At 45.6% G+C, this 12,398-nt stretch overlaps 1 protein-coding gene across 1 annotated transcript; it reads left to right on the top strand.

Moving 5' to 3' along the window:
• The first annotated feature begins 6,463 nt into the window (after window positions 1-6,463).
• Window positions 6,464-7,390, top strand: LOC134405849 (olfactory receptor 10G6-like). Its single transcript, XM_063137103.1, has one exon. It carries the CDS (start codon window positions 6,464-6,466, stop codon window positions 7,388-7,390), a length of 927 nt encoding a protein of 308 aa, XP_062993173.1.
• Window positions 7,391-12,398: the final 5,008 nt, after the last annotated feature.

Below are 12,398 nucleotides of genomic sequence, written 5' to 3'. Positions count from 1 at the left end.
GTTTGAGGTTTCTAACATGCAAATTGACGGAGCTATCCCAAGGGGTCTGAATGGGGTGCCTGATTTTCATAAATTCCCCAAAAATCAGGGGATGATGGGATTGCCTTGAAAATTGGTGTGCGTGTGTATACGTCCATGAGGTGTCATGGTGCCAAACGTGAGGTTTCTAACTTGAACCAAAAAAAAGTTGTTTACTTTTTTAGCTTTCAATGCAACCCTATGGGGGGGGAAACGGAGCTCCGATCCGGATCCAGAGCTCCAAGCGGAGCGGAGCGGAAATGGGCGGAGCGGGGGCGGGGCGAAGCGGCCCGATCCGAAAATCACGGATCTGGAAGTGAAGCGGAGCAGGGGGTCCGTGCACACCCCTAAAGGAAAGCCCCCTCATATCGGCCATTTTGTTTCTTCCTTAAAGGGGCCTTGAGCACAGGAGCGCACCAATGATAAAGGTAGGTTTTTTTAAAAATAATAAAGGGTTCCCTGCTCCTCCCTGCACCTGATTTGCCCCCCACCCATGATCCACCCACCCACCCACGATCTCTGATCCTCCCCATCTCCCGCGATCTCCGATTCCCCCCATCCCCCCTGGCTCTGGTTTCCCCCATCTCCCCACACTGCCCTGATGGCCACAGCGCTCCTGCGGAGTGCTGCATGCCACCCACTGCTTTTCCCGGCTACTCGCAAGTAAATGCGGTAGCCAGGAAAAGCAGTGGAACGGGCTACATATTTATATTTATTTATTTATTTATTTAAGTATTTTTATGCCGCCATTCAGCCAAAAAAGGCTCTCATGGCGGCTTACAAAAGTATTTCTTGACATACTCGGGCTCAGCCGGAGACTGCGGGAAATACCAGGCCACAAACAGTGCCGGTTATCCTGGGCCAAGGGAGGGTTACCCTTGCCTGAGCCCGGGATCCCATATGCTTCATCTGGACACACAGGGTCGGGGCTCACAACGGGCTACTCCGTCATCTAGCAATAGGGTGACCATATTTGGGAAACCAAGAAAGAGGACACCTAGTGTGTGTGTGTGGGTAAGCAGCTTTCTGAGTCCTGCAGAAAGTACGTTATTCCCCCGCCACCTTAAAGAACCCGATTGGAGTGGAGGAGGGGAAAGGATTTCATTCTGCACCACCACCATCCACTCCAATGGGGGCCTTTTCTATAATGTCCACGAATGACCCACTTTCCCCTTTAAGACCTCAATTGGAGCTCGGGGTGGGGGAACGATGTGCCTCAAGAAAGCATGTCACTCCCTCCTGCCATGCTATTGGCAGCCTTAAAGAGGAAGGTGTGTCATTCCAGGACATTATTGAAAATTATAGAAAATCCCCCCTGACACCATGGAAAGAACAAAAACCAGGACAAATCCGGGGAAATCCTGACAGTTGGTCACCCTATCTAGCAAGGCCCTTAGTCTCTGATTCTGGATGCATCCATTCACTGACTACCTTTAAAGTAGGGGTGTGATCCGCTCCAATTAGGAGCGTAGAAGCAGTAGCGGATTGGCCTGCTCCGCCTTACCCAGAGGCAGAGTAGGAGCGGACCGCGGACCCCTAGAAGCAAGGCGAAGAGAAGCGACCATTTTTCGGAGCTCCTAGTTCAGGCGGAGCGCTCCAGTCGCCATCTTGAAAACATTTCGCCATAGGATTGCATTGCGGCAAATAATCGTGCATAACTAGGTTGTTTTTGAAGCTATCGTTCTGGAAATTCTTGTGCTCAGAGAGTCGTGGATGGGGGTCATTTTGAGACCACTCTCACCTCTCTGCGTCGTGTGGGTCGCGTGCTATATTTTTGTGAAAATCGGGTCAACCGCGCGGCTCAAACGGCGTTTTCGGCTTTTCGCCCATAGGATTGCATTGAGGGAAAGAATCGGGGATAACTGGGGGGGGTTTAAGCTATCGTTCTGAAAATTCTTGTGCACAGAGAGTCGTGGATGGGGGTCATTTTGAGACTACTCTCAACTTTCTGCGTCGTACGGGTCGCGTGCTTGAAGTTTTTAAAAAATCGGCGGGAAAAATACCTTTTTCAAAGGGCTGAGGGGCAGAGTCAGCTCCCGGTCATGATGATCCCAAAGTTAGAGGAGGGCATAGGCAAAACAGGTAACTTGGGATTCTGGGAAACTTCTCTTTCTTCATCTGAACGGGCTTTTCCCCGTGTTTTTTAACACAGTAGCCCCACCAAATGCACAAACACAACCTGAAATCATATACTAAGCCAAGAATAAGAGATAGAAACACAGCACTGCTCCCCACCCTAACTTTGGGGAACAACTGAAAAGATGTGGTGCAAGGGGATGAGCTCCCCTAGGGCATCTCATCGTGGACGTGCCCCCACTCTCTCCTGCACTGGAAGGCCATTAGAGCCTTCCAAAGAGAGTAAAACGGTGGAGCAATGCCTATCATGAGTTGAAGTGAATGTTCACTTTTTAGTGGTGGAGCGATGCCTGTTATGAGTTGAAGTGAGCGTTTACTTCTTAATCTCAGGGCTGTTGGTGGCTGTCTTGAGTTGAACTGGCAGCTGCTTCCCCCTCCCCCGGGCACTTCCCCCTATTGCTGGTAAAAGACAGATATAGCCTTTTTTAAAAAAATCTTCTTGCTGTTTATTCAGCAACACTGCTGCTTTTAATTCCACCCCTCCTTTGTTTATTTATTGATTTATTCCATTTTATATGCATTACTGGCTTATCCTTGGCTCACTTCCTTATGCCCCCAGAAATGCCAGCTGCATGCCTGCCTGCCTTCCCTCCCTCCTCCCCTGCCCACCTCGCAGGGATGTTGTGTGTGTCTGGCTTTGACTCAGGGGAGAAGTCCTTCCTGCGCTCACTTGGAGTTTTGGAAGTTCCAAATTTTGCAGGTTTAAGCCCCGCCAAAAAACAGGGGATGATGGGACTGCCTTGAGTCTCGGCGTGTGTATGTATCCCTGGATAAGCTTTCATGGTGGTGAGTTTGAGGGTTTTTTTTAACGTGCAAAATTGACGGAGCTATGGAAAGGGGTGTTGGATTTTCATAAATTCCCCAAAAATCAGGGGATGATGGGACTGCCTTGAGTCTCGGCGTGCGTATGTATCCCTGGATAAGCTTTCATGGTGGCGAGTTTGAGGTTTCTAACGTGCAAATTGACGGAGCTATGGAAAGGGGTGTGAATGGGGTGCCCGATTTTCAAAAATTCCCCAAAAATCAGGGGATGATGGGATTGCTTTGAAACTTGGCGTGCGTGTGTATACCCCCATGAGGTGTCATGGTGCCAAACGTGAGGTTTCTAACTTGAACAGAAAAAAAGTTGTATAATTTTTTAGCTTTCAATGCAAGCCTATGGGGGGGGGAAACAGAGCTCCGGATCCGGATCCGGATCCGGAGCTCCGAGCGGAGCGGAGCGGAAGTGGGCAGAGCGGGGGCGGGGCGGAGCGGCCCGATCCGGAAAATGGCAGATCTGCAAGTGAAGCGGAGCGGGGGGTCCGTGCACACCCCTACTTTAAAGGAAGCAGGCAAATACTACACTTGACTTTGGACCAATTCACATGACCACTGGCTGTGTAGTAGAACCTTAAATATCTTGTGCTTGCTGGATCGCAGTTTACCTGCCACTTGAATCCACTTTCACACACTTGATAGAAGTGAGTTAAATTAATTGTGCTCCCTTTCCATTGAGATCAATGGGACCTTAAGGAATTTGATTCATTGATTTCAATGGGACCTAACTTTAATCAAGACCCACACCATTGTTTATATGTAATGGCCCATGGTAATGATTAACAACACAATGGTAATTCATTTTCTTCCAAATAAACAACATTTTTAATTATACTCTCTGGAATTTGATGGAAAGATAGGCCATACACATGTTCTCAACAGTGAACATGTCTCTAACTCTGGTGGGAATCAGGAGCACAAAGGAGGTTTGGAACTCACAGAAGATGCAATGTTATAAAGACATGGAAGAGGAAGGAAATTTGACCTTATTGGTGAAATTTGCTGAATTAAAGAACTAGAGACATGATTGTTCTTCAGATGAATTATCGAGGTATCCAAAATATGAAAGGCTAAAGAAACATCTCAGTGCAAGTTAGAATGAACAAATAAATGGAAGGAGATCTGATCTGGTGTATTCCAGCCTGCAACATCTTAAACCACATTATACCTGATAGCCTTTCAGGCGTTGAACACCCTGTGTTGATTTTCCTGCAGCAGAATCACATAGCTATCTCTCCAGAAGGAAATCTTGGTTGGGGGATCTTTTTTCCATGCTCAACTAGCTGATGCTCTGTCTGGGTGAAGGTATGTTTGGGGTCACTCAAATTACATCGCTGTCATTGAGGAAGCAGATCTGCCAGGAGGAAAACCTCTGACAAATCTTCTGAACAGAAACAAATTGAAAAGTTATCAAGCTAACAAGTAATGTTTTGCTAATGGTGTCTTGTTAAATGTTGAAGTGATTCTAAAATCCGATCAACGTTTCCATATCAAGTCTTCCAGGTTGTCTCACCAGAAAGCCTGTTGCAGGCACATCACCTCATCAAAAAGATCATTTCATCAGTATCTATCAATTAGCATTAGTGTTCATACTCTCAGGGACATGTGAAATTGGATTGCATAGCTCTTCCTAATGCATTCACAGATGTTGGAATAGTCTTTGAAGAAGCAGATCAGGATAAAAACATTATGTGACTAAAAGGCTGATTGTAATGTTCTCCTGAATGATTTTCCATGTTATCACTGAAGTCTAATAAACTCAGGCAAAGGGTGTAGAAATCTTGATTTCGGGGCAGGGCGGAGGAGTTGTCTTCCTATTCTTTGTGGGAGTTTAGATGTAGGGTCTTTTTCTTGTTTTGTTACAAGACAATGGGCAATTGAAAAATTTGAAAAGGTATCTGCTTCAACGCCATATCCATAAATAGCGTTCCTGACTATATGAGGAGTTTGTTTTGGGGTTGATTATTGAGAGAACTGATTTCCATCAGCTCGCCTGGCATTGTTTTGCTTTTTTTTATGCCAATATTTTGCAAACTTTTTTTCCATATTTGTGCTTTTCTAGTGTCACCAAAACCAGCACCAATAACTAGGGGTTGGATCCAGGATCTGCCTTTCTGGAAAGTAAGGCCACAGCTAGAACTAAGGTTTATCCTGGGATCATCCAGGGTTCGACCCTGCCTGAGTACTGGAACCCCTGTGTGTCACCTAGATGAACAGGTTTGACCCCCTGGAAGAACCAGGGATAAACCTTAGGTCTAGCTATGGCCTGTGTGGCATTTCTTAAGAGGATGGGCTCTGGTCTTGGAAGGTCCCTCTACCTGAGTTTTGGGGATCCACTCTCCTGTTCACTCCATTGATCAGGTTCTCCTGTAGCATTTTCAGGAAGAGTGAAGGGGCTGTTTTGGGAAGGAGGGGGCAGGGAAGTCCACTTTTGCATGCACCATTGATCCAGTATAAATCTGGATCAAACCCAGGTCTACAGTTGAATGTGTAACAGTTGAATGTACAGTTGAATGTACAGTTGAATGTACAGTTGAATGTACAGTTGATCTGTCTAAGCAGGCATGCTGTTTTACACAAGGTGATATGGATGAAAGTAGATATTCCATACGGCAATTTAAAGATGGACTAGAATGGAATCTCATCCCACCTCTGAAAAGCCACACATTGGGGAAAAGAAGAATCTCCTTGTCAGTTCTCTTCTTCCCGAAGCACATTGTGAGGGTGAGAACTGGTCATCCCCAAAAATCCAACATTGGTCTGTGAGGCCCCATTGCAATGTTCATTAAGTCATCTAACCAAATCATAGTTATTGAAGGAAGGAATATCACTTAATTCCCTGGACCCCATACCATCCTGGAAATTCATAACTTCTTTATAGGTGTCCCATACTTCGGGAAACACTGTTTTATACAGCTTTCTATTTTTCATTAGCTAACCTTGTCTTGCCAATATAGACACTGTTGTAAAGTTGGAAGTTTTGGCAAGAGAGGATTAATGGAACCGGATTTTCTACTAGAGACTGACTTAAATCTCCTAGCAAAGTTGACTTAGTTAAGGAGATTGGCTGACTGTTCTCAATAGCTGTCCTATCCAAAGGCTAGAACAGACCTGGAAGTGGGATACCTCTTCCTCCATACTACCAAAACAGATGTGATCTATGTGTCTGAACATGAAGAAAATCTGCTGTTCGAGTTAAGACAGAGATTATTGATTATTTAAACCAAAGGAAATTGAATTTGGGCTCTGTAAGCATCAGAGTGATGTCTGTCTCCCTGGATATGTGATGTGGCAGCAGTGGTCTTCAGCTCTCTGACAGAGTATTTAAGCTGTCCTTCCACCTGTGCTCATTTGCATAAATAAACACAAATATTACAAAAGGCTAATAAGCCTCCTATGAGCTCCTTCCAAAAAGAGCCAGACCCAAGTAAGCGTGGTAACTCTGAAACGTCTCAGCACCCTGGGAAGTGGATTGTGTAGCAATATCCTGTCAATGGAGTGTCCAAATCAAACAGCACCAACTGAATTTGTCCTCTCTGGGTTACCATACCAAGAAGAGATGAAGGTCCCATTGTTTCTCTTCTTCTCCCTCATGTTTATACTGACCCTTTCTGGAAATTCCTTGATCCTCTTGGTGGTGGCATCTAATCTCCATTTGCACAAGCCCATGTACTGGTTCCTGTGTCATCTGTCCATCCTGGATATGGCCTTCTCCTCTGTGGTTGTTCCCAAAGTGATTGCAGGATTCATTCCTGGTGGAAAGGTCATCTCGTTTGTGGGCTGTGTGTCCCAGATATTCTTCTTCCAGTTCCTTGGATGTGCAGAAAGTCTCCTTTACACGTTGATGGCTTATGACCGCTTCTTGGCCATTTGCAAGCCTCTGCATTATAGCACCCTCATGAACTGGAAAGCATGCCTCATCCTCTCCTTAGCTACATTGATTGGAGGCTGCCTGCACTCAATAGTGGAGACAACCCTCACCATTCTCTTGCCCTATGGACAAAAAAACTATGTGGACTACATCTTCTGTGACATTCCTGCCATCTTGAAGCTGGCTTGTGCTGATACAAAACTCAATGAGATTATGATGATTGTTGACGTTGGCCTTGTGGCCATGACATGCTTTCTCCTTATCCTACTCTCCTATGTGTATATCATTGCTGCTATTCTGAGGATCAGCAGCAGTGAAGGGCGGCAGCAGGCCTTCTCAACTTGCACTGCCCATGTTACTGTAGTGACCATATATTACTTGCCTGTAGTTTTTCACTACCTGAGGCCAGCTACTCAGGACTCATTAGATGGTGTGCTGAGCACATTCTACACCACAGTAACCCCATTTTTGAACCCAGTCATATACACCCTTAGGAACAAGGAGATGAAGGCTGCTATAGTGAAACTGTGGGGTGGGAATTCAGAGTAAACAGCACAAGGTTGACAAAGCCGTCTTCTGTTGTGATGTGGTCCACAAGTCAACATATATTGAGTTCACCATGCAGTGGGTTGGTATATAAAAGGCAGGAGCCACACTACTGCTTTATAGCAGTATTGAAGCGCACTGACAACTGTTGGGGGCCATTAACACATACCATATACCACTTTCATACCATCTAAAAGGCTTCTGCCTTTTAGATACCACTTTAATACCACTTTCCTAGTGCAATATCCTGCTTGATGTAGGTTAGGCTTAAGTTTGACCTCATCTTCTCCTCAAGACTTCATGTTCCTGAAATGCCTGATATTGGACTGAGGCCATAACTTTCTGGGCCTTGGCCAGTCCTCTGCCCTGTCTTCCCCCTAGCCTCATGGTCAGTGACCTGGCCCTTATCTATACGACAGCGGGATTGCGGGATTGCTCCTCATTAAATAAAAACCCGATTTTTCATTGATTCGAATGTAGGATTCACACTGCAGCAGTAACAGTGATTTATTTTCTGAATTATTTTTATATATAGTGAGTTATTAATGCACACGTGCACATTATTCCATATACGATGATAAAGAGTAGAAGCCAACGAAGCTATAAATCTTATCTGTGGAGTACTGCAGACTAATACAGCACACAAACCAAGTGGGAAGGGGGAAGGAAGGAGGCTACAGAGGGAAAGGAAGGAGGCTGGCTGGCTATTTCCCACTTTGTTCCCATCATTGCTCCCCATAAAGAAATTCAAAGAAATAGCCTCCACGAACCTAGAGTGGGGTGGGGGGATGAGGCTACAGAGGGAAAGGAAGGAGGCAGCAGGCCACGTCTCCTCGTCTGATTTCCCCTTTCCCCTTTTTTCTTTTTGTGAACCACCCACATCCATATTGGGCAGTACAGAAATTATATATATATTTGTTTTAAGAAGCTTTCTCTGTGGAGCTCCGCAGAGAGACTTCAAACTAAAATCGGTGCGAGCGAAAGAGGCAGCAGATTGGTGCAAAATCGGGAAATGGGCCAATCACGTTATCCTACCCTCAAAGCTCCGCCCACATGTCAAAATCCAACATAACTCCCCCGAAGACACATAACCATAACACGGTGCAAACTCGGACCCGATCTAAAAGTCGTGCTAAATCGCGAATGCGAATATGCACATTATTATAGTTAAAACCTGGCACTGAGGCGAATGGACGGCTGCGTCATATAACCTAAACCATGAATATGCGCATTTAGGTTGGGGTAAAGAAGCCATATAGACAAGCCCCAAGACAAGCTCTTTATACACCTTAAGGGTGTAGATGGAGGGTGGGGGACGATCCCGAGACTGTGGGAAGAATCTGGTTTTCCCAGGGGGTTTTCATCCCTGGAAAAACCCATACCCGACCCCGACCCACTACACCTGGGAGTCCCTGTGCACCATTTGGATGCACAGGAAGTCAGCTATTACCAGTCCAGACTATTGGGCTGGTGTAGAAATGGCCTGAGAGATTATGGCTGTTCGATCTTTTTTTTTCAGTTTGAAGATATCCACTTTCAGATGGAGCATGCAAAACTCCAAAGACAGGCATATGATCAGTTTATCCAGAGGCATTTCAGTAATGACAGCTGAAACTCTCCCCACGGCCTGAGTTCGATCCCAGCGGAAGCTGGTTTCAGGCAGCCGGCTCGGGTCGACTCAGCCTTCCATCCTCCCGAGGTCGGTAAAATGAGTACAGAGCTAGCTGGGGGAAAGGTAATAACGACCAGGGAAGGCAACGGCAAACCACCCCGCTATAAGGCCTGCCAAGAAAACGTCAGCGAAAGCTGGCGTCCCTCCAAGAGTCAGTAATTACTCAGTGCTTGCACGATAGGTTCCTTTCCTTCCTTTCCTTATAATCTCCAGCATACAATTTACTTTATTTATAGATGCTGCTACACACCAAGAAGATGTTGAGCTACATCCACCTTGATCATGCTCCTGGTTGCTCAGGGTCAGTACATGTTTACATGTAATGGCCCCAAGTAATGAACAACAATGTGTGAAATTTATAGCAGTACTGAAGTTGGATACACATTTATTTACTAAATGTGTATCCCACCATTCCTCCAGGAAACTCAAGGCAGCCTGCACAGTTCATTTCCCATCAGGTTATCCTCCAAACAGTCCTGTGAGGTAGATTAAGCTGAGAGAGAATGCCCAAAGGTCACCCTGTGAATTTCATGGATGAGAGGGGATTTGAACTCAGGTCTTTCCGGCTCTAGTTCAGGGGTGGGCAACTTGCTGAACTCCAGGGATTGTTCAGTTGCAACTCCCATCTTGCCTAACCAGCATAGACAATGGTGAAGGGTGATGGGAGTTGTAGTCCAACAACATCTAGAAGACCACAAGTGGCCCACCAATACTCTAGTCCAACACTCCAATCACACCACCACACTGCTTCAATCTCAGGATGACTTGCCTCTGGATGAATTACCTTGCATTTATAATAAACATTGTTCACCCATTTGTCTCGGAGCTCTGCTCAACTTACTTGCTGGTTTTTCACCCTTTTGTATAGATTTGTTCCAACATCATCGGGAAACTAGATTATCTCTCTGCTCATCCCTAACTCCTGACCATTTCTGAATAAATTAAATAGCACCATTCTCAGCAGAAAATCACTGTGCAGTGAACAGAATTGGTTGGAGCCTAGACTCTTAGGGCTCATCTACACCAAGCAGGATATTGCGCTATGAAAGTGGTATGAAAGCAGTATATAAGAGGCAGGAGCCACACTACTGCTTTATAGCGGTATTGAAGTGCACTACAGGATCAACACTATTGCTTTATAGTGGTACTGAAGTGCACTGACAACTGTTGGGGCCCATGACACATCTACACCAAGCAGGATATTCCACTATGAAAGTGGTATGAAAGCGGTATATGGTATGTGTCAAAGGGCCCAACAGTTATTAGTGCTCTTCAGTACTGCTATAAAGCAGTGGTGTGGTTCCTGGCTTTTATAAACCGCTTTCATACCACTTTCATAGTGGAATTTCCTGCTTGGTGTAGATGAGCCCTTAGTCTATGATTTTGGACACATCCTTTAACTGACTATCTTTTGAAGGAAGCAGGAAAATTCTTCACTTGACTTTGGACCAATTCACATGACCACTGGCTGTGTGGTAGCACCTTAAAAATTTTGTGCCTTCCAGAGCACAGCTCAGTCGGCCACCTGAGTCCACTTCCAAACCCTTGATAGAAGTGAGTTAAGTTAGTTGTGCCCAATTTCCATTGAAATCAATGTGACCTTAAAGAATTTAGTTCATTGGTTTCAGAGGGCCCTCTCTTTGTTCTGGACACCATATACGGTTTACATGTAATGGCCCCTGATAATGATCAACAATGCAACAATAATTCCCTTTTCTCCAAATAAACAACATTTTTAATTACACTCTCTGGAATATGATGGAAAGGTAGGTCATACACATGTTCTCAAGAGGGAACAGATCTCTAAGTCTGGGGAGAATCCGGAACAAGGAGGAGGTTTGGGACTCACGGAAGATACAATGTTATAAAGACATGGGGGAGAAAGGAAATGTGGTCCTGTTCACAAAGAACATTTGGCCAGCATATGGCCAACCTTACATCTATCCTGAATTAAAGAAGTGGAGACACTATTGTCCTCAAAGTGAAATCTCAAGGTATACTAGATGTGAAATGCCAAAGAAATATCTCAATGCAAGTTAGAATGAACAAATATGAATGGAAGGAGACCTGATCCGGTTTATTCCAGCCCTCAACACCTTAAACCACAATATACTTGATAGCCCTCCAGGTGTTGAACACTCTTTGTTGATTTTCCTGCAACAGAGGCCTTTGCTAGACTTACCGGTAAGTCCGCGACAGAGGAGGGGAGATCCCGCTATGCGAGTATTGCGGGATGTCGACCTCATTTACACGTCAGGTGTGGCAACCTCCAGAGGAGACCCATCGTGCCCGCCATTTTATTTAACTTTTAAAGGGCCGGCTGCGAAAGGTAAGTTTTTTTTTAAAAAAAAATGATTCCCTCGCTCCCCCCATCCTGTCCCCTATGGGCGCAGCTCCCGGCTCCATGCGAGAAATTGCACGGAGCTGGGAAAAGCCATGGAAATGGGCCACATGCTCGCGGTCTCGGGCTCAGCTGAGACTGTGGGAAAAAGCGGGGCCAAAGGGGAAGGCTATATCCCAGCGCCAGGGAAGGTTGATCCCTGCCTGAGCCCGGGATCAGGATGATCCTGGGTATCACCCTGGGATATAGCCTGGTCTAGCAAAGGCCAGGTTCATGCAGCTATCTCCCCAGAAGAAAATCTTGATTGGGGGATCTTCTTTCCATGCTCAACTAGCCGATGCTAAGTTAGGGTGAAGGTATGTTTGGGGCCGCTCAAAATACATCACTGTTGTTAAGGAACATGCAGTGTTATAAAGACATGGAAGAGGAAGGAAATTTGACCTTATTGGTGAAGAACATTTGGCCAATGTAGTATCCCCTACAGCTATGCTGAATTAAAGAACTGGGGACATTATTGTCCTTTTAATGAATTGTCTAGGTATCCAAGATATGAAAGATTAAGGAAACATCTCAGTGCAAGTTAGAATGAACAAATATAAATGGAAGGAGATCTGATCTGGTGTATTCCGGCCTGCAACAGCTTAAACCACATTATACCAGATGTGTTGATTTTCCTGCAGCAGATTCACATAGTTATCTCTCCAGAAGGAAATCTTGGTTAGGGGATCTTAGAATCATAGAATAGCAGAGTTGGAAGGGGCCTACAAGGCCATCGAATCCAACCCCCTGCTCAATGCAGGAATCCACCCTAAAGCATCCCTGACAGATGGTTGTCCAGCTGCCCCTTGAATGACTCTAGTGTGGGAGAGCCCACAACCTCCCTAGGTAACTGATTCCATTGTCATACTGCTCTAACAGTCAGGAAGTTTTACCTGATGTCCAGCTGGAATCTGGCTTCCTTTAACTTGAGCCCGTTATTCCGTGTCCTGCACTCTGGG

The sequence above is a fragment of the Elgaria multicarinata genome, chromosome 11 (genome assembly GCF_023053635.1).
Source record: "Elgaria multicarinata webbii isolate HBS135686 ecotype San Diego chromosome 11, rElgMul1.1.pri, whole genome shotgun sequence".
Classification (NCBI taxonomy): Eukaryota; Metazoa; Chordata; class Lepidosauria; order Squamata; family Anguidae; genus Elgaria; species Elgaria multicarinata.
This window is presented reverse-complemented; position numbering and strand designations above follow the sequence as displayed.

What these genes read in the sequence shown, in the direction of transcription:
- LOC134405849 (XM_063137103.1), top strand. Translation starts at nt 6,464, where the DNA reads ATGGAGTGTCCAAATCAAACAGCACCAACTGAATTTGTCCTCTCTGGG.